General features: G+C 53.5%; 2 protein-coding genes across 2 annotated transcripts; both read right to left on the bottom strand.

The window, feature by feature from the left end:
* Nucleotides 1-4,485: 4,485 nt before the first annotated feature.
* BDP55DRAFT_628278 (uncharacterized protein) lies at nucleotides 4,486-4,791 on the bottom strand (the record flags this gene model as incomplete). The annotated part of the gene is made up of 1 exon (XM_060571881.1): nucleotides 4,486-4,791. The coding sequence occupies one exon, from the start codon at nucleotides 4,789-4,791 to the stop codon at nucleotides 4,486-4,488; it is 306 nt and encodes a 101-aa protein (XP_060433418.1).
* A 10,310-nt stretch (nucleotides 4,792-15,101) lies between these two features.
* Nucleotides 15,102-16,240, bottom strand: BDP55DRAFT_651360 (uncharacterized protein). Its single transcript, XM_060574047.1, has 3 exons — nucleotides 15,841-16,240; nucleotides 15,626-15,712; nucleotides 15,102-15,565 (listed from the first exon to the last, which is right to left on the bottom strand). Exons 1-3 carry the CDS (start codon nucleotides 16,050-16,052, stop codon nucleotides 15,535-15,537), a joined length of 330 nt encoding a protein of 109 aa, XP_060433419.1. The 5' UTR covers nucleotides 16,053-16,240; the 3' UTR covers nucleotides 15,102-15,534.
* Between the last annotated feature and the right edge of the window lie 5,933 nt (nucleotides 16,241-22,173).

The following is a 22,173-nucleotide window of genomic DNA, read 5'->3' on the forward strand; positions in this document are numbered from 1 at the left end:
GAGGAGGAGGAGGAGGAGGAGGAGGAGGAGGAGGAGGAGGAGGAGGAGGAGGAGGAGGAGGAGGAAGATCCATCGAACGATCCATGGAAACCTAGGCATCTCAGGTGGCACGGAGATGTTCAAAAAGGGAACAGACATTGTGCTGTGTCAAGGGCGAAGAGCGGGAGAAAACAGGCAAAAGTGATGATGAAGCACGGAGAGAAACAACGGGCACGGTAGTCCGGTAGGGCATAAACGGCGCGGGAAAGCAAGGACAGAAGACGAACGAGAAAGGTCGAGGCGTCTCTGTCACAATTCGTCAAGAATGTAGTTTACAACTTGGAACCCAAGATCCAGAAAGACCGATATAGTTCAACTGTCGAATGCCCGTTGATGGGACGACCGAAAAGGACCGAGTTACGAGAGAGAGAAAAACAAGGGCCGCGCGCGCTGCGTGTTGAACAAGTTCGTCAACGAACGCAAAGTCATTGCTTTGATGCTGTCAAGAACGGGCTGATATTGGGAGGGAGTGTGGGAGGTTGATTCGATGTTCTCCTCGCGGTCGAGCAGGAAGGTGATGGAAGCCCACGTAATCCGTGCCTCACGTCTTTCTATCTCTCTCACTCTTACAAACACATCTCACGCTCAGTCCTCTTTACATATCCGTGTGTATCCCGTAAGCTAATTTCCACTATTCCCACAAAGTAGGTGTACGTGTGTGTGAAGTCAGTAAGGTATATTTTTGGCGTCAGAGCCACGCACATCGCGTTCGGCGCCGCACGTACAAAGTAGTACGTGCAGTAGTAAGGCAGTTCCCTCCTCCCACCCCCAGCTTAGCGGCAAGCCAAATCTAATCTTGCCAACAAAACGGAAGATCCATCTCTTGTTCGTCGTTCTGTTCCTGGTTTTCGAGTCTGAGAGCGAGACCCTCTCGGTCTGAGCCCTTGCGGCTCGTTCCTTCGTTCGTTTCTTCTTTTTCTCTCGCGCCTTCATTCACGCGAACACCATTAACGAGCACAAACCCGGTTCGCTCGAGCGCTCGAACGAAACGCCATGTTCACGCGCGGGACGGGACAAAAAAAAAAGGGGGGGGGGGGGGGGGGGGACTGGAATTTTTGGAACAGACACTGCCACATGGACTTCCCCAGATCTGAGGCGGCGGGAAGCAAAAGAACAGCAAGATGCGTTTGCTCGTAGTCACCGGGAGCTTTGCTTCTGTTCTGTGCGTAAAATGAAAAAGTAAAATGTGAATGAATTGTCCGTGACGCCACGCCCATCAAGACAAACCCACGGCCATTATCGTCCTTCGTCGTAACGTAGTAGTCATCGAATCCCCAGCCGCTTCCATTCTGGCTGGCCTTGCCCCCAACATACGTTCGTTTTTGTCATCGCCGTCAAGGCAACCACAGACACACACACAGACACACATACACGCTCACGGGTGAACTGTTCAACACCGGCACCACGGTGAACACCACCATCTAGCGTGGCGCGAACAGACGGCGTTCGTTCGCAGCCAACGGTCTTCCCCCGAGCGAGCGGTCCCGGGACCTAGGGCACGGCATCGCCAACACCAACACCGTGAAAGGTGCGAACGGGGGGGGGGGGGGGGGGGGGAAAGGGTTCAGACTAAGACCCGAAAGTTTTCCCCAGGAATCGTGTTTTGTTGCCCACTGACCTCTGAGATCTGGACGTCCGTCCCTCGTAAACCTCACCTATTCTGTATGTTGTGCTCTGCTCTGTTTGTTTTGTTTCCATCTGGACAATAAACGCATAAACAAGACAAGACTCTTTTGTGATGAACGGTTCCCCTTTGAACCCGTTGTCCTGACGTTGTCAACCCGCACCCGGCCGGCGGCCACGTTGCTTCCCGTTCGCTCTCGGATACATGGAGATAGATCTTGCTTCTACCCGTAATCGATCTGTCTCACAGACACACTTTCGTCTGGTGGAGTCCTGCTTCGTTTACGCCAAGATAGCAGCGAAATCATGAAAGAAGAGTTCGTGCGACACCCGGCTCGGTGAATATCGATTACTTCCGTTCGATGGCATGAGATACCGTAAGGACCTATTGGACAGAGGGCGGGGGAATCTTCGATAGCATCGCCGAATATGAGCAAGACTAGTGGACTGGCGGACTATGCAAGCCATTGGCATGTGCAGAGAATCTTGGATCGGGGGCTTGATGTCGACGGACTGCTGGAATCTGTCATCCTTCTGTTTCAGTGACTTTGCTCCTCCTCCAAAGTATTGCAGACGCTCATCTGCCGGTCTAGAGAAGTAGCCGAGAAGAAGAATAAGCAATTATTTGGGAGGAGGCGAAAGGAGGGTCAAAAAAAAAGGTCCAACCGGACGTGATACCGTGCGCGCATGCTCGATCTGCGAAGGGACAGACCTCTTTGCATGCATCTCGCGACACAACCTGCATGTAACTACCAAGAAACCTGAGTGTGCAAAATAACGATGAATGAGTGAGGAGACTTGTCCGAGTCTTGTTGCGAGTCGAGCGGCAAATGAGTTTCTCTGTAGATGCCTCTTCAATCGCTGCTTTCGCTCTCATATCTGGTGTTGCAAGGAGGTTGTGTAAGATAATTCGACCAATGGCATCGCTCTCGCGGCTTCCGGAGGGAGTTTACCCATCCAGCGTCGGCGAAAAAGTGTTTATCGTACCCGTTCTTGGGCAAAAGATGGGCAAAAAAAGGACTAGTCGACGGCATGCAGGCGTCGATCACGACACTACCGGGACAAGTCTGAGAGAGAGAGAGAGAGAGAAAACCCTCGCAAACTGGCTAGCGGAATGCGGAGGAAGCTGCAGTAGTCAAAGAGCAGCCATTACTGTGTACCTGCTCGCGACCCTGTTTCGACGATTTCAACGTTGGACGTTCGGCTCATTCGATGCTGTTCCGGAGCCTGCACACACAAACTCTCCTGGAGCCCAGCCCTCCGCGGCCACCAGCGTGCGGCATCCGGACCCAGTGTTCGTCTGTAAGGACGAAAGACTTTTCCCTCCCTCTCTCGGAGGCAAGGAGGACACAGCGCGACAGGCATCGTTTGTGCCTAGACATGACATCAACAAAGTGACTGGTCGATGTCCGGCCCAAAGAGAACTCGCCATCGTCCCACGACGTCCGTCCGGGACTCGGGAGACCGACCACCAGGTTTGCCTGCAAACACCACAGCAGTCAGTGCAAGTTTCCGCAGGCAGGAAACAACATCAATCCATCATGGTCACTCCGCCTCGGGAAAATCCGTAGGCCTGGGGAGGATGCAGTGGAATTTGAATATCATGTTGGCTCAACTGACACATCGGACGACGTCTGCCGTGGCTCACACACAGGCGGCGGGGGGCTCAAGCGAGACACGCAGCGGAAAGCGTCATTATTCTGACCGACAGACCATTATGACAAGTCGTGAGTTGTTAGGAAAGATCTCCGGCGCCGCGCCATAGATTCGCCATGCCGGGCACCGCAAAGCCATGCAGCATGGTGATTGTACGGTTTTGGTTCGCGTGCACGCTGGCCCAGTCGACGACCCCTCCCGAAAGGTTCTCCTCGGCCGACCGATGCACCTTTCCTGCCAGATTGTTCGACGTGCATTCCGATCAAGTGACGGCCGTTGCATGGTCGATAGGACCGCTGTTCCATGCTGTTGGAACCCCATCGCACCAGAAAGTTTGTCATATTTTCCCCTTGCGATCCGACTTGCAGAAAATCATCATCCGCCGTAACTCATGCGAGATTGAGAGGCCTCGGGGAAGGCGAGCCCCTTTCGCGGTAACAATGCCTTTCGTAGTAATAAGTTGGAGGGGGCAGGAGATGGGCTCTCTTGACCGACCCGCCCAGTCGAGCGCTTTGACTCCTTATTTCGGGCGCGGCATGAGTCTTTTTGATCAGTCAGTCTCGTCCGCAAGCTGTCGGTTTTATGTCGAAGATAGAGAGAGTTCCTGCGAGCCCCTGGCATGCCGCTACCAGACTTAATCCAACGTGTTGATATCCAAAGGCCAAGGGTGGAGTGCCCGATGCTGGTTCCAACGAGAGCCGGAGTTCGCTCGTATGGTCAAAGGAGGAGAAACCCCTCTGTGATGGCAGTCCCTCAGTCTCGTACAAGGGCATCTGCAAGCGATAGGTTCAACTCATCTTCATTAGGAAGCGCCCTGGATAACCCCAGGCTTCGCAGCATTATCGACAAGTCGGCAGTTGTCATTCAAAATGACAAGACCGAGCAGTCATGCCTCTTGGCCCGTGTTGATATTCTGACCTGCCCCGCTTTGTCCTGCTGCGAACGCCTGCAGGACATGACTGGGAACCGTTGTACTTGTGCGTGAAGCACACTATGGCCAGCGAGGATTCTCCAGGTAAGGAAGCCAGTAGGTCGCTTTTGCCGTCGTCCTTTCTCCGATAGGCTTGATGCTTGACGGTGTATCCGTACTGTTCAGCGTCGACATGGACTCCAAGCCTCCAAAGAGTCCAACTTTGTTAGCAATTCTTCTCCGTCAGAGTGGGGGGCTCAATAGTGTCTCATGACGACTCGGCACCCGATATATCCTAACACCCCTCCCCCTGCAGTTAAAAAGATGCAGGTTGTAGTTATCGGACGTGAATTAATAATCGCGACGTGATATAGCCGTATTTCACGGCACGTAATCTTATCGTCCTTCATACCACCTTGGCCCCGCCTCTGCAAGACGACGTTGACGTTGATCATGTCAATACAAGCGCCTTCTTGTTTGGATTTCGCTAGCGCGCCTCGTGGGTAGTCAAAATCAAGCGGTGGGTCGGCATTGTCCAGTTGTGACGGCCCTTTGGCAGCCATTGGGTACGAAGTAGTATCTCTCCCACCTACAGGCTACAGCACATTCTCATGCGACTGAAGCTTGCGAGAATGACGTTATCCATGTCGGTACACCGTACAGAGGCGAGAAAGTCCCCGCGGAACACATCCGGCAAGAGTGGGTGCTTGCCCGCCGTTGAAGATGTTTCAATCTTTACGGATACACATACGTCAACTCCCTGACCACTGGGCGATCCGCGTTTGATTTCCGCTTGACAGCTGGGGCCACTGTGGCCAGTTCGATTTTGCACACAGATTTGTAGCAGTAGCAGTGCAGTGTAGTCGAGCAGTGGTGTATCCGTACGGTAATTGTGTCTCCTGGATAATTGATTCATCTCGGCTCAGGCTTTTGCGGCGTCCAATTCTTGGCAGCCTTGGGGCGCGGCTCATGTTCTGGGAGCTGAAACCGTGGGCATCTCCATCTGTTCTGGTTAACCGCGTCGTGGCCTGGCCCCAGCATCGTCAGCAACCTTGGGGGCTTCATCGTCGAAACCAAGTTGAGGCTCAAGACGATCTCCCTGCCGTCCGGCAAGACTGATCCCGGATCCTCATACTTGATCAATGCGCCAGAGGCTCTCGTCCAGGATCCCTTTCACCCCCCGCGCAACTCGTCTCATACGTGGTTGACGCCATACTTATTTATTATGGGCCTTGCAATACCAGAGTGTCCAGTCTGGACGTGCTGTCCCGAACCTTAGTCTCGACTTTATCCGCGAGAATCGACGCGAGTTTGCCCAGCAGGCGTGCGCCTGATCGACTTGCCAAGCAGTCGATAGCCCAATGCAACTGTAAAATTTGGCATAGGCTGGCAAAGATGAGGGCCATGATCGGTCAGCTGCCGAACGATGTGATGAGATGTGACCCCCATCGATCCGCGTATGACCGCGTATGAACTAGTTTGGCCTAGAGTTGTATTGTAGCCGCGAGGCGGTCGTGATATATTTTCCATTGATAACAGTGTCGCAGTACACTGTAAGGGCAACCAAGGCTCAAAGCCGCCAAAAGCTGGCTGCCCCTCCTTACGCTGGCCCTGGCTTGCGCGCCTCACAGCTTCGGACCCGGGCTAGTCCGCTCGTTCCTGACTAGGAGCTAGTGTGCGGGGGTCGGAGGACCCTTTCAGACCACTGGCTAGTGAGAGAAGCAGTGAGAGCGCCCCTGGGTTAGGGATCGTCCTCCCCCAACCTCCTCGAACACCATCCCGTCCCATCATCGCCTGTGTCTCTGTCGTGGGTCACATCGACTTCAGTCTCTCAGCGTTACTTCGCGCTTTCTGCGATGGCCGTACGTACCGTTGCGGACGTCTTGAGCCCGCTAAGTTTCCCCGCGACTGTTCAGATTTGTGTTAGACTCGGCCGTGGAGCTATATCTCTGCTATCTGGGGTGCCTCCGGAGATTGTGCTGCGCATCTCATGACGGCTCTTGTGTTGATGGCGTTAGGAGCATCAAGCACATGTGGATGATTAGCCACCGGAGCCCCGTTCGAGCCACCCAACGACAGTGAGGATAGGCTGTGCTAGTACCCGTAGCCTACTGGAGCGAGGTAACTAAAGAAATCAATTGAATGCGCTGCCTGCCGAGTCGGGACTCAGTGCCAGACGTCTCTTGGCATTGATGATTTGCACACTTGCCGGCCCGATACTTAAGAGTTGCCATTGACAGCGTATTAGTTCGAGTACGGGGAGGAAAGTCAGGGAGTACACTGTACAGTAGGGACTGGCGTGGGAGTGAGGGGTCTTCGTATCTTTCGGGTTCCATCGATGATACATCGGCCGCGTTAGACTAGACTCCCCGGCCTGTAGCGCCCGTGGTGTAGTGGAAGCAGCCACCCTTGGGCAGGGCGTCTGAGACAGAAGAGCGTAATTGTGCCGCTGAACCGCCTCGTTTTTTTGGCACACGATGCCGGCCCTGGGCTGTCTCTCAAAGAGATCATCAACCTGCGTAGTGTCGCAGAGGCGGAGACCATGGGGTGGATTCCTGCTTCCCAAGCAGACGTGTTTGGGCTTCCACTAGTGCATCTCGGCCTGCAGCGCCGTTCCCTAGGAGTGATACTGTGGAAACCATCTCTCACTCTCGTTGAGACACTGCGACACCGCTAGCGGAGGGTCGCGTAGACAACGAGTCAGTAGCGACTGTGGACTTCGAAGGACTCTGCGGAGAAGAACCACCAATGTCCCCGGGGCTGGCCCCCCGGGCTGGCATGAGTTCAGGCACGCGGCGTGTGAAGGACGACGACGGAAGAGGCGCGGTATGGTGCGGACTTGCGAGTCGCAGTTCGCATCTCGCAACCGAGCTGCAGTTATCACCGTTGTATTTTCCAACTTGACACCCATCCAAGGTAACACGGTGAACCTGGAATTTAGTGGTCGGTGGCAGGCCTTGTGTGTCAGTCGCCCGGCGGGCTCAGGCCACAATTTCCACGGCAAGAAGAAACACACCGGGCAGGGCATGCTGCGCTGTTTGCTGCAATGACGGCAAAGCCCGCTGTCAGGTCAGGCGAGAGCGGCGGTCAATGGATCCGGTTGGAAATGAGGGCGGATCATGACAGGCATTGCCTGCCTCGCCGGGGTGAGAAGACGATTCTTCAGGTGAAGACCTGAAGCAAGCCATATACGGATAGCAAGCCCTTGACCGATGAGGCCGGGGCAGGGCCCGGCAAGGCTTGTCGATGGTGCAAGCTGGGTGTTTTCTGACTTCTGAGTCTTGACAGCCAGTGGCTCGAGACGAACAGGCCCGGCACCGGAGTCGGATGCGAGATTCGAATTGAAGGCAAAGAACTGGGTCGCGGCTGACAAAAGGAGGCAACTACGGTAAACGTTCGGTAAGGTCCTGTGTGAGGTATTCTGTCTCCGTCCGGCTGTCAGCCCCCTTCCAGAGACCCGAAGGAATGGAACTGCGCGGCACAGGTGAGCAGAGAAAGCCAAGTCGGGCCTGGTGTGTCCCCTGGGGGCCGTTGCTCACTGCCTGCTGCCCGTCGACATGGCTCAGGGCTGGCACGCCGCACAAGGGCAGCTTGCTTGCTTGATGGTCGTGGCGTGGGATGATGCAGCGGTTTCCATTGGCTTGGGATCGGTGTTGCCCGGTTGGCAGCCATTGTCCCTTGCCATTGGATAAGACCTCGTCCACAACCGGCATCGGAAATTTCCCTCATCCTCTGCCCAGGCACGTCAGGTTCCCAGCTTGAGGGAGCCAGCAAAACAGACTGACCAATGGACTACCCGTGTGTCGCTCCATTTGGACATGGCTTGTTTGGTTGTGTGCTTCCCACGAGAGCTCCCCCTAATCTGTAGCTTTGCAACGGTTGTGGTCGACGTCACCACTACTCGAGACCAAGCACAACGGCTCAAGCACACTAATCGTTACCAGCGTCTTCGTTGGAAGCCAACATCCGACCGTTGCTTGGCCATCAATAACCAGCTCTGGTTGGCGTGCTTTGTCGTTATAATAGGCGATCCCTTGGTTTAGGCAAGCCCTTGCACCCTCCCTGGCTTGCGACGTTCCGACGGCTTGTCACACTCACAACTCGCTTCTGACCAACAATGCTCACAAGTGAGTGACTTGGGCAATGTTCAACTGCCGCAAGCCCACAAATCCGTTCTCGTTCATCGTGCCAACTCCAAACTGCTCTTTTTCGCCGGTTGCCCAACCCACCGCCCGTCTCGGAACACCGCGGCATCGTATAGTTCAATATCGCCGTGCCCGTAATTCGAAATCTGTTGCTGTACGCGCTTCAATAGGAATTAACCAGGGAGTGCCCCGGCTCCATGCCCCAGCCAGTCTGAAAAAGGCACCGTCCTGTCCCACTGCCTGCCGGCCACGCCCATACTTGTACTTACATGTCGTGCGTTGAAGCCAAATATGCTTGTCATGACGCTTCTTCTGAGGTAGTTAGAAATCTGTAATCCTTGAACCATGAACACTACCCTGCCAGCCAGTGGCCGTAGCGCTGGAGACATGAGTGCCTATCCTTGCGAGAGGTTCATGTTTTATCCACAGACGAGGTCATGTTGAGGAAAAGAGTACCTATCTCCAGGAGTTCCTTCCGTCCATCCTCGTCAATGAGTATCCGTACAATATTCAACACGGCAGAGGGAAGTGGGCATCGAAAATCGAAACCCCCACAAGCAGTCCAACGTTGCCCTGGCATAGCTTGGTATTTCCAGGACCGGGTCGCATTGAATAGGAAGAAATGCCACGGCGGATACCAAGAGCAGGCAAAAAAGGCCAAGGGGGTTGCTGTCAACGTTTGATGTGCACTCACGGATGAAATAAGCCTGGGCCAATTGCTGAACTTGACTGTCGAGGACCAAAGCCCACCAGCCTAAATGAATTGGCACTCTTGAATTGCTGAGGGGTTTCCCGGGATGGTGTCGTCGACTGTATGAAGATCTCTTTGAAGCCAGTTTGAACGACATGTTGGGCCGTCGTACTTCGGTGCCGGTCTCTTCCACAGTCCGCCTGACGAGACCTGCGGGCTTGATCCTTGATGCCTTGGTTCTGCGGCCGCCAATATGCACTAGTGGCTGTCCAAACCCGAAATATTCAAAACTTTTTCTTCTTTGATAACTTGCCGGCAACGAGCGATTCAACGAAGATTCATCCGGTAACTAGGATGGAGGTTCGCACTCGGCTTTGGAGTTTGAGGTTATTGTTTGAATGTTCATTGCGATATTGAAGTTGAATTTTCGTGCAGTCAGGCCAATCCCAGTGAAGTGAGTCCGCGAGTTGTTTGTTTGAGAAGGGATCTTCAGGTAATTACAGCCACGGACCACACAAAAGAATAATCCCAGACATGCCTGCGGCCTGCGCTGGCCGGCGATCCAGGTTTCATCAGGGTATATTCCATTCTTCTGCCCACACAAACCCACAGAGACTCCAACCACGGCGGGGATCCGGTGTCGGCATATCGTGAGAGAAAGGGTTGTGATTGCCCTCTTAGTTCCTGTCGGGTCTTTCTTTGTATGCATTATGACAAGTTTCTCTCAACCCTCCCCCAATCATTTCTCTGGACAATTCCCAGACGTCTGGTATTCAGGTTGGCCAGCATGCCAGATACAGCTTCGAGAAGATTGGAATCTCGTTAGACCCAGTGTATTCTTCTTTCTCAATCTTCTTCAGGTCCTTGTCTCCGGATCGTGGCGGCGAAAATTGGAGCAAGTCCGATGCGTCCCTGTCCAATTTCCCCATCCCGAACAAGGATTGTCTTCGGTGCTGGGTGGCTCGCTCTGGAAACAACGGCTCGATATAACAAGCGGTAATTCGGCCTCAGCCTCGAGAATACGCAGCGAAGGAGCAATCTAGTCCAGCCGAAGCTTGGAAGATTTGAATATGCCTTTCCCCCATTCCGTGTCTCGAATACGCAGACTTCCGCCGAGACGGGGAAAGTAACGCTCTTAGTTCTCTTTAATCGACGAGAGACATGTAATGCTTTCGTCTGATACTCCAATTCTCATAGACCACCCCCACATGGACTAGGCGGTGGCACGCGGGTGCTTTGGGGGCTTTCGAAGTATTCGTACGGATATCTCTTCAGCCCCTCGTCAAGTTATACACTGCCTTGGGTTCCAACTCGCATCGCGAGTCACACGCCCTGCATCGCGATATCTGCATCTCTTGGGGCTCACAAACTTTGTGAGCACTATCTCTTCAGCCGGGGCCTGCTTTCGTAACTATTGCCTCGGTCTCGCAGGGAGACTCAAGCAACAAACCTCGGTTTGGCAAAATCTGGGACACCCCCAGGTGAGAGTGTTGTATATCTCATGAACGACCCTGCAAAAAGATGATATGAAATCACCTCCTTGGCCAATCAGTAATTGACTGGGTTCCGTATTCATGCAGATGGTGATGAGGGAGACGCAGAAAGATGGAGGCAGGTACGAGTAGACGTGTCAGTTGTGTGACTGAGCGTAGCTGCAAGCTTTGCCCCATGAATCCCACTCGCCGCTTGGCTATTATTTTTCATATCGGCCCCTGTCAGATGCTTGGGACCGCACGTCCGTTGCGATGGGCGTGTATCCGTATGGACTCTCCGTATGATGTTGGAAAGATCTCCCACGAGGGTTGTCCAGATTCGTGCGAGGGTAGAGCGGGCATGCTGCCGAAGAGGTTATCCCAGAGCATCGCGGCAGACGAAAAATGGCGTGATAGCTTGGGGGGTTCAGGGCGGTGACGAGCTAGTCGTTGGCAGGGTCGTATAGCAGAGGACGTGCGCCGCAGGAGCAGTCCAGGCCCCCTGGGTGACAGACTTGGGATGGGCGGAAGACGATCTCTGCGGAAGCAGAATTCCAGAGCCTGAGTTGGCGGAGGCCTGGATGAGATGTGGATACACCCACTGGCAGACCTGGGTCCCTCGAACACTCCAACAAGGGAGATCCACGGTAGAGAAGGGGTGTTCCCTTCCAGGCGGAAGGAACAAAGATGACTGGCAGCAGGGCCTATCAACATCGGAATGCTGGGCAACGTAGAGGGCTGGTCTGGTCCGAACTGAAGCGGTGCTGAGCGAACTCCTTGAGCACGGTTGCCGATATCAAAGTACATCCGTAGGTAGTAGCCCGTGACACAGATGATTGTGCCTGAGGAATGTATAGTCTCTAGTCAAGACCCGAGACCTAAAAGAAGCTTGCAATTTGCGACGCCGTTAGTTCATTCTGAAATGAAAGAGAGTGTGAAACGGTCAGTCGAATGCGTGTGGCTGACGCCGATGCTGACGGGGCACCGGCTTCGCTGCGTGAAAGCCATTGGCCGAGCCAGTCGTTCCTGCATAGGGGCGGAACCTGCATGAAGGTACGGATACCCCTATATTTGGTGAGTGCTAAGATTCCTCTCCCCCCAGACAATGGCGGGCCTCTGGAGCTCGTGGAAGATGAATCCCAGCTCGGCGCAACCGTGATTACCAGGTGAAGAATCTTCGTCCCATCATTGTATTGCGGAATACTGGCCGTATTCCATGTCTACTCTGCAATGAGGGCATGATACGTTGATCCTGAATCTGGACGGATATGCGACAAGTCGGTGGGCGGAGGCAAGAATTAGAACACGGTTGACGATGAACCGTAAAAATGGCCCAAGGGAAAGACCAGGAAGCTGCATGCAAAGGGCTGCCAGGCCGTATGGCGCGCGCTGTGGAGAATAGACCGTTTTCTGAAAGGTTTCCTGTTCTCGCTCCTCATCTCTTCGTGTGAGGCAACGCAGGCGACAGGTGAGATTCAACGGTTTAATTAGCAGGCATTGCTTCTGAAGACCAGGACTAGGACCGGCAATGAGCTGATGATTCCGATATGGCGATCCTTGGGCAATTGGTTCTCCGGACGGGTGCAGCATCTCCTTGCTATGGTTCGGGTCGACATGAACGGCGTAAAGTTTGCTGTTGAGACCGGGTGCCGGAGTTGCGTCCACCTCAAGCTAATGCACGCCCTTTCACACAGTAGAGGCGAACGCATGGTCTGTGGCAGTGGCCGTCGCAGATCGGGCAGTGTTTCGATAGCAGTGCAAAGCCACAGTTGCACTCTACGGGTGTGACTGATGTGAAGTTTGAGAGGTGATTGACAAATGCCATGTCATGTATGTGATGGCAAATGTTGTCGAGACGTCTCGGACAGTGGAAACGTGAACGAGACCCATGGCGAGCAGCGAATATCGACGCCATTGGAACATGTATCGTGCCTATAGAGCCAAAAGCATGTGAGGTTTATGGGGATCTGCTCTTGTCGGGTGTGAATAGATGGACAGGTGCCAGGCTCCAAGCATTGCCGTACTCTACAAGTAGATCACGTAAAACTGTCGCATATACGCATCTCAGTTGGAAGAGACAGTCGTGGAGTCTAGAAGAGAGGGGTATAGATCCGAGTCGAGAGCGAGTAGTCGCGGAGGTCTGTTCGCGGCTCCTGTTCCCCAAGACCGATCGGGATGTGCGTGGTGTCAAGTCTCGAGGGATCAATTTTCTGCTCGCCACGTTCCTGGTCTCCGACGATGATAGTGAAAGAGCTAACCATGACGGGGCGCTACAGCCGAGATGACGAACGGAGAGCATTCGCCTTCTTTGGCAGCGTCGACGACTCCCAAGTGGACATTGGTTGACTCGTTCTTGGTGGTGTTTGGCCAGGCGGTGTCCGTATCTTGGGCATCTCGGATGATGGATCATTGTCTGTCACTAGCGGGTCTGGTTATTTTCAGGACACGGCACGGCACAGTGGTGGGCCTCGCCAATGCAGTGAATAGACAGTCATCAAAGATGGAGAGGGATGGTCTGCAGTCTGCCCCGAGCAGAGGGAGAGAGGATGGTGTCCGCATCGGTTACGGAGATGGTGGATTGGTGGTGGTGGTGGTGGTGGTGTGTGAGGTTGTCGAGTAGTGTTCATAGTTGGGGAATCCGGTCGTTCCCATCACGTTGGTGGCCTCGGGGAAGAAGCCGCTGGTTGCCTGCTCAATGCAAGAAGAGGATGAGGGGGGTTCCGTGGCAAGCACTGCCTTGGGAAGCTGCGTCTAACAGAGTTCCTACCTCAGGTAGCGCAGGCCTAGTCAAACCTGCGCGGAATACGGAGTAAGATCACATCCTTCCTCTTAGCTTGATAATGGCCGGGGATGCCTCTACTGAGAGTAACCGCGACGGCTTACATCTCTTTCCCAATTTACCTGTGTACAGAATGCAAGGCAGGTGTCGAGCCCATTTAGGTAAGTAGGCCCAAGGGGCCTGACATGACGAGACCTGTCTACCGTAACTCAGGTACCTTAGGTAATAAGGTAGGTGCTCCGTACTTACTCTAGGTATCTGTACAGCTCACAGTACGTACCTTCCTCACAGAAATGTTCCGGAGGTAAGGTAAGTCGAGGCAGATAAGTCAGCCGGTGATGAAGATGACGGGACTCAACGACGAGAAACTTAAACATGTCCATAAAAAAGATACGTCCCGTTTCGGCTCCGTTTCAGATCAAGTGATTCTGCGGGGTCTGCTCATTGGCCCGCCGGATTCTGGAACGAGTGGGAGCTCACCGGTGCTCCGCCCCAGTCCCCCCCGACTGCAGCCTGCACTCTGCAGCATCTCTCACGCAGTTGAGCCACCAATCTTCAAGCTCGCAAGCAGGCCAGCGGTGGCTGGGAAAGTCAAGGGGGGGACGGGACCCCGAGTGGAATCATGGTGATGATAGAGAGGTCAGTACGGACACTAACCTCGTTCTTGAATTTCCTATTCTATTCTTTCCAAACGAATAGAACCATCCGTGACAAGGCCACCAAGCACTAGTGTCCACGGAAGAAAGAAGACCAATCCAACATCCATCCAGGTCATTTCACAAAGTGTTAGTCAAACCAACTTCAGGGCAGCTGAACCACCAGGCTTCCAGCTCCTCTCCCCAGCAGAGTTGCTGTTTTACGCAGTACACTAGCAGCAGCCACATGGGGCTTTCGAAGGCCGAACCTAGAATAGGTCCCACGTTTTATCCCGGACGATCATCATTCCCACGTGAGGGCTGGTGGCTAATGTCCTCTCCGGTTCCTTCTTTTTTGCTTGCTCATGATGCTCCTCTTCCTCATTTGGGACTTGATCCTAGACCCCACGATGATCCTGTCAACTCTTGACCCGAACAATTGCCACCCAAGACTGAAACGAAAGGTAGCGGTGATTGGCATTGCAAGATGATTCAACCCCCGTTTGTAATAAGTGGCAAGTCTAGCAGGTGTTGATGGTGTGAGCCAGCCACACCAACCTGCATCCAGGATGCCCAAGTAAGGTCGAGCCACTAATATCCTACGCAGGCATCATTGTATACACATTCTACCTAGGTGATGGTGTGTGTGTCTGTTTGTGATGCCGCATGTTCTTACCGCACCTATCGCCTAACCTGAGTGAGCATGAAGCCGTGTGTATAGCAGTCTGGGTTCGTGCTGTTTTACTTGAAAGTGTGGCAATTGCGCACACTATGCCCCTCATCGCGGATGAAGTTGAAGGGACCTGCCCCTTGTAGCATGACGACCTCCATCAACTCGAGTCACCAGACCAGACCGCAAGACGGCATGTCCCGTTGCGGACTATTCACTGTATATCACCCACAACTAAGATTCTCAGGGACCAGAGTCCGAATAGTAGGCGTTGATTTGAGCCTTGCGGTTTTGTCTGCGTTCTGGGCGTTTGATGTGGTAGCCGGAGCAATTGCCATGCGACGCAAAATCAAGGAACTGCACCAGTGGGACATGCTTAGCACCTGCAGTAGTTCCCCCTCATGGATTTGTTACCCCATTGGGATGGCATGGACGTGACCGAGGCACACCTCGCCCGGTCCAATTGTCGAATTGCGTAAGAAAGTGGTACGAGACTACCGTATTGTGTTTGTTCAGCAACGACCCTAAACGATGGATTCCTTTTGAGTCTAGCCATTTTCTCCACGGGTTCTTTACCTGTTTTGACGAGAGACTGGCGAACGTACGGATAGGGTACGGCGGAAGGACCGCTAGGAACTTAGGAGTTTTTACTTTATTTTTATCCGCACTGGATTGTGTGATCCGAAGAGACGGGCTTGCATGATAGCCACTTGCAAGTACTTCGCAGGTGAGTCTGCGAAGTGGGCTGTCTCTACCGGTTGGCGAGCTGCGATTTGCTTGTCAGATGCGTTATAGTACCTATACTTCGTACAGAACTCGGGACTGAAGATTGGACGCAATTGGTGATTGAGTCCATGTAGAATGCAACCCCCACAATCGGCCGGTGGCACGGGCAGGAAGCCAGCCAGGTACGCCTAACACATCAGAACAGGGCCGGGAAACAAGCAGAGCCAGGCCAGGCATGTTAGCCACATTTCGTCAGCATCTTGGTCGCAGATCACTCACTTGCGACTCAGTGAAGTGACAGTTTTTCTCTGGGCCCCCTTTTTCCCAACTCTCTTCGTCCCAGGACCGTGAGGAAGCGGTGCGGGTCTGTGCGCAATGTTAGAGGCAAGCCATAAACTGGAGAAGAGGAAGTGGTGGTGGATGATGGTCTCAGTCCACAAGCCATGGAGACGGGACGGGAACAGGTGGATGAGGGAGAAGAAATGGACAATCACCGCATGGTAAGGAGTACAGTATTGAGCCAGAGTCGGACGTAATGTGGTTGAAAAACTCGACTATCTGACGATACATGATGCAGGTAGACAATCGAGAGGGGCTCTTGGTAGCATTCGGGAATTTCTTGTCTGATCTGAGAGGGTCCAGGGGCATGGCATGCAATGTGGAGGATTGCTGCTGCTGCTGCTGCTACTGCTGCACAACGCCACATGAGGAGAGCCACAAGTGGCGTCTGCAGTTTATCACAAAGACGGTCAAGAGGATTGTAGAGGAAGTAGTAACACAAGCTAGCCCGCCTGCATTTGTTTCGAACCAAATGTTGACAAGATTTGGTTCAGTGACACTCTGAGGGCTTTTTCTGGTGATGCAAGTCGACGAAATACTTTGTAGATGCGTGGAGGCGTTGCAGTCTTCAAAACATGTGGGGTCGATTGGAAGACCATCATTTGCTCAGTCACATTTGAGGGTGTTGGGAAAGCGTGGGAAAGCGTGGGAAAGCGTGGGAGGGTTGGGGTTGCCCGAGGGCGGTGAGGCACCGAGGTGCAATGTGCAATGTGCTCTTGCCGTGCTTGCCTCGATGATGGTCGCCTTGCTGCAAGGAACCGAGGGAAAGAGAGACACTGGCCCTTTTCGGCCCAATGTGGGACAGGAACGATATCGATCACCGATGGATTGACCACTAAGAAGAGGGTGGGCACGGCTCAGGGACGGGTCATTGCGGGGAAGTCGCGAGCCACAATAGGGCAAAAGCGAAAAAGGCAAGAGGGAAAAGGAAGGCATGTAAGTCAGACTTCTCTCCCACCGGCACTCGAAGAGAACGTGGCAGATCTTGTGATGACGATGGCGTTTCTGTTGATGCAGGTGGTTCCCAAAAGATATCTTTCAGAAGACTGGACGCAACGACACACGGAAGGATACGAAATAGTAAAAGGGAGGAGCATTATCACTGTCAAGCGCAAGACTCTTGTAGGTGCGGTTAAGATAATGAAGCCGTGCCTTCCCTCCACGGCGTCAAGAGGTGGTGACTTCCTACCTGCCTTCGGTTCCTTGCAGCGCAGCCATTTCGGAGCTAGAAGGCAAGAACGATAATGGGGGTCTTGCTGAGGCAAGAAGTTGACTCAGTCTCGTAGTGTCATGAGCCACATCCAAATATCAACAACGTCCGTCTTATTGTAATTACATCTTTAATCCCGGAGAGAAGACGATGCACATACACCACAGGAAACACGAGGGACGACCATGATGCTTGTCTTCCCCCCCTCTATTGCCACGTTTTTTTTTTTTGGCCCCAAAACGTACGTGCAAGCCGCCAAATCCCTGGCTTCTTTCCCGTGTCTAGACCAACTTACCCTCCCGCTTCCCGCCTCCACCCGTCAACACGCAACCGTCAACGAACATCGCGAACTTCGTAGAGCGGCAATATTTCGTACACGACCCGGCGACGCTCAACATCGGCCCCTCCGCCCGTGCACCACCACCTTGTGCCCACCGCTCTTTACGTCTCCAACTCAATTGATCGACAACCCTTTTCATTACGCATAAGAGTACCATCCCAGGAACAGCTATCCCACCCCACCCCACCTACTCGCCCTCGGGTCCTCACCGTGTTATTGACGATGGAGTGGAAGAGCGTCTTTTCTCGCACTGAAGTCTGTAGCTGCCAGGTTGTCAAGCGATGCGTGTTACAGTACACTTCACCATCTACGGATACACTCCACTTCGTCGCCTAGTACACACCCTTCTCGAGCAAAGGCCGCTTCGTCTACTTCGCTATCGGGCTGTGGGTGGTACATTGGAGGCCATCGCTGAGACCTCTAGATGTTTGTACCTCCTTCTCGCGCCATTCAAGCCTCTTTGCGTGGCGGAGCCGGCCGGCCGGGGCCGTTCTTGCCGTGACGTCTGGTCTGATAGCATGGTGTACCAAAAGAAGTACTTCTTGGGCCGCTATGTCTGCCACACCACCATCCCATGTCCGAACTGCCCTATCGATAGCAGTGAGACCCAAGAGCCTCATGACGAGAGAGTACGGATACGCATCAACGGCACAAAACAATATGGCATGGTTTCTGGCAGGCGAGAAAATATCATTTTGCGAATAGGGTGCAGGTCAACGGTACTGGGTCATCTTCAACAGTCGTGGGGGCTTCGGCGACGATATCCTGCCTTCGCACTCTTTGCCCTGCTGACTCGGTTGCGACTGACGTGCATGGCACTCTCCAATGGCCCAGTTTTGGCCAAGGCCCTCTCAGCTCTCCACCAGCGACTGCTCCGGCTCCGAAGTATGGTTCCCCGGCACCTCTTCGTCGAATCCCGCATTGCGCTATCATCCTTGTCCACTAGGGTCGGCCTGCTACTCAAAGCCCCGACCTCAGGACTTCTTACGGATGGACTCATGGAGGACCTAACCTGCAAGGAACTGCCAATGGGCTCCATCGGAACGGGGCCTTAGTATGCCACCGACTCCTGTCAGGAGAGCGAGGCCGCGATGTGTAGCCAGGGTTGATAAGGCAGGCCACCACCGGGCGAAGAAGGGCCGCCATTGGTGAGCCGCTCCTCTGCGACCTATCAAAGCCCATCGCCTCACACCACCCACCTTCTGCGCACGGGCACCTACCCGTACTGTCGAAAATCTACTGTAGGACGACTCTCGATTCGTCTCAGACAAGTAGCTGTCGCCTGCGACTTCTCAGATGCAGATCCAACGCACGACGGAAAACACGAACAGGGGAAACGACGAGTCTGAGCCGCTGTTTGCGCCAACATATCTGACTGGGCATAGCATGCTTTTGTGGCTGGTCGACGAAGTCACTCTGACCTGATAGTGCTTATCTGAGGCTTCCAATCTCAAGAGTAGCCGCGATTTGATAAGCCGCCTCTTCTCTCCCGACTTCTGAGGGAGATTATGATTATCAAACCTATCGTGAGCAGCCGGCAAGCCGTTGGGGCGTTCAATCCCCAAAACTGCTGCGCTTGGCCTATCAGAGTTCGTCTTCGAGACTGGTGACTGGCGGACTTTGCAATTTCAGAGAGGGAGAAGACGAGAAAACCCAAGCACAGAGCAGTGGATGTACGAAAAGACACTGGGACAGGCCAGACAGCCCCGTTATGGCCCGTGCAACCTTAACGCCCACTCAGCGGCGGGATGTGGCCGCGGTGACAGGCAGTCTACCATGGGGGTTTTCGGCAGCAGACGAAAAAAGCAATGTGAGGCTTAATCAAAAGGTTGGGATAAACGCACGAATCCATTCTCCAAGCGGCGTAGGTTAGAAATCGCTGACGTGCGATTACGACCACACCAGTTTGCGACTGAGTCTCGCACAATCCATCAGCAGCCGCTTTGATGCCGCTTAGTACGCAACTCGTTGGCAAACCAAGACCGAGGGCATGAATGAGAGGTTCCCAAACGAGCACCAAATCTGACTTATCATTGGTGGCCAGGATATGACAGCCTTTGCCCAATCCAGAGACCTACAAGTAGAGTCTGGGGTAACTCTAAGGCATCGAAGCTTGAACCAAAACGGACCGAACGACATGATGATCCGCAGATTCAGATGGCTTCCCACTAACGACAACGATTAAATGAGGCCATCCAAAGTACGTGAAGGTTAGCCCAGGGCAATGGAATGCGACACAAGGGAACTGCGACAGGCGATGGATGGCGTTGTTAGGGCTGCCAGCCTAGCCTTCAAGCTCACCCCTGAGAAATTGGCATTTGAGTTCAAGACCCATGGACTTGCAACTTGCGAAAAGTGGTCAGCTTGACCATGACATGTCCAAACAATCAGCCCGACTTTCAACACGCATCCGCCGTTGTTCAAGCCTTTGCAGATTACATGCCGTAGTCGGCCTACATGGACCCCTTTTTTCCCAGGTTTGCCACGTCTAGAGAGGCGCAAGCTACAGGGGATATCCGCACTGATCGAGTCAAGCTCTGAATACACCACACTCGCGAGCTGCTTGACGAAATCACGGCATCTCCATTATCAGACCCTCCACGAAGCAAGCCCCTGTTCGGAACACCACTTCGGATGCGAGCCGGTGTGAGAGACGGTCTGCTTAAGGTGTGGAGGGTTCAAAGGTCATGCCAATGCCCCCCTTGCACGTCCTTGAGGAGGGTGGAAGGCCGCGCTGGCCCAAGTGAAAACATAGCTGCCGTGGGGCCCTGCCTGGGCATTGAGGATGATTGACAAATAGCATGGATTCCCCTGCCTCACATTGGTGAAGAATTTCGCGCGGCGCGGGACGGTTGCAACCGCTCCAAGTTGTTTATTCCACCTCCAACAATTTGTCCATTGCTCCCTGCTGAGCACTCGAAGACTTAACGAGAGACAGTTTTGGTGGTTCAGGGTTTGCTGCTGGATGTTTGACCGAATTAATACAAAGGACAGAGACAATCGCGACATAAAATTGAATTTGAAATCGAATACGCAGGAGTCGTAGGGAGGCTTTGACCAACGACCCCTCCTCTCGTCCGCCGAGAGCTTTTACTAAAGCTATACAAAGTATCGTTCGCATTCAGTCACACTGGCCAAGGTCCATTAGACATCGAATCATTAACAATTCATTTGCGTGCGCCGAGAGACTTCTCATACAGCCAGAGGACATCAATCGTACTTACACTCGCTGTATGTATTTGTTAAATTTCGAACTTGTGGCGATGATGATATAGGCTAGACCCTACTGGCGACCTGTTGCGATTCTGCAAGCTGGCAGCGATGCCTTGTCTTGGGGAGACGGGAGTTATTCGTTCCGATTCGTGACAGCATCTTGAGCCAAAGAGGGGGGATGGCAATTTTCATCTGACAGGGGCCGAATAGAGGTAAATCCCACAATGACCTTACTACCGTACTTCTGTTTTGCTCCTCTCGTGGACTTCATGGAGAAGAGCTCCAACGACTCCTACCCCCTGGAAGACGTTGAGGCAGTGTGTCAGTGTGAGGAGGGCTAAATCCTAGGGTGGCTAACAAAACAGGTCCATTCGGAGCTGCACTCTTGAAACAATGCGGGCCATTTGCAGCATTTTCCGGTGCCCGGCGGCGCATGAGTAGTCACCGCGATAGACGATGACGAAGAGCACTATGGTACTTATGTCCCCCAACGTCAAGGAATAGGAATCGAGTTTGTTTCTTAGGGGCTGACAATGTCGGCAAGTCTCCAACGAACAGGGGCCTGCAACCAGACCAGCCCAGTGATAAGAGAGCTAGGGACGAGATACCAGGACGGCCAGCACCGCAGACTCAAGTGGGCAAAAAAAAACAGCGTCGGCTACGGTTGGCCTGACCCAAGCCTGGCCTGACCCAAGCCTAGACTGAGGCCTATCCATTTGCACTGCAATGGTTTGGCAGATGTAACGCCGGCATGCAGCTATCGTTGACGGCTCTTGTCGAGACCACGCGTTTGGCGGAGTATGCTGCCACAGACACCCGGTGATTGATGTGTTTGAATGTAACCAAACATGGAGGGGCCATGCTCATATGAGGGGTGAAGCCTCCACCTGCGAAGTTGACGACAGCATTGTAGTCGTCGAAGCGGTACGTACGGCACTGACATTTTGACAACTACGGATGGAGATCAGGAGGGGCACATGAGGGGACCATTGGTAAGCTCATGAGCGCTTTTTTTTTTTTTTTTTTTTTTTTTTTTTTGCCTTTCTTTCTTTTAATCTTCCTTTCTATTTCAAGCCCAAGCTCAGGGACAAGCCTTCTCCATAAGAGCTTGGAATGTGGGCGTGCCACTGCCGGGCGTCAATAACCTAGATGCTTGTTCGCTGGGTACGAGACCTGTCACGATAAAAATTTCCTTCAGTTGCGGGCTGATCGAACTATGCTTCGTCAACAAGAGCCGCTTTCCCATGGGTTACCGACGCGGCCTCGAGGCTTTGCAGAGCTTAAGACTGGGGCGACAAACCATGAGACGACTCAAGAGTCAAGGGACGCCCGGAAACTCGAAAAGGTGCAAGAGGATTTACGTAGCACATCGGCTTGAACAACTAGAATGCGCCGCGAAGTTACGCTACTCCACGGGGAAGGCGGATCACGATCAAACAAGGACAAGAAGCTTTCTTGTCTGTCATCTGGCATGCGGGATGCAGTCTAGTGCAGCTGCGACAAGCTTGCATCGATAGACGGGCTGAACGACGAGGATGCGACGCAAGGAAGAAGCATTACGCTGCGTAGCGAAGGGCGGCTGCGATTTGGCAGCGCTGACCATGACATGATGATGCCACACATCTGCAGATTCCTGGTCAAACTCTAAAAGCTGCGGTACACAGTACAGACTATCCGTACAGTCCTGCACAAGAAAGTGGGGAGGAGATGAGCCACTCACTCGAG

The sequence above is a fragment of the Colletotrichum godetiae genome, assembly GCF_030913485.1.
Source record: "Colletotrichum godetiae strain CBS 193.32 chromosome Unknown BDP55scaffold_7, whole genome shotgun sequence".
Taxonomy (NCBI): domain Eukaryota; kingdom Fungi; phylum Ascomycota; class Sordariomycetes; order Glomerellales; family Glomerellaceae; genus Colletotrichum; species Colletotrichum godetiae.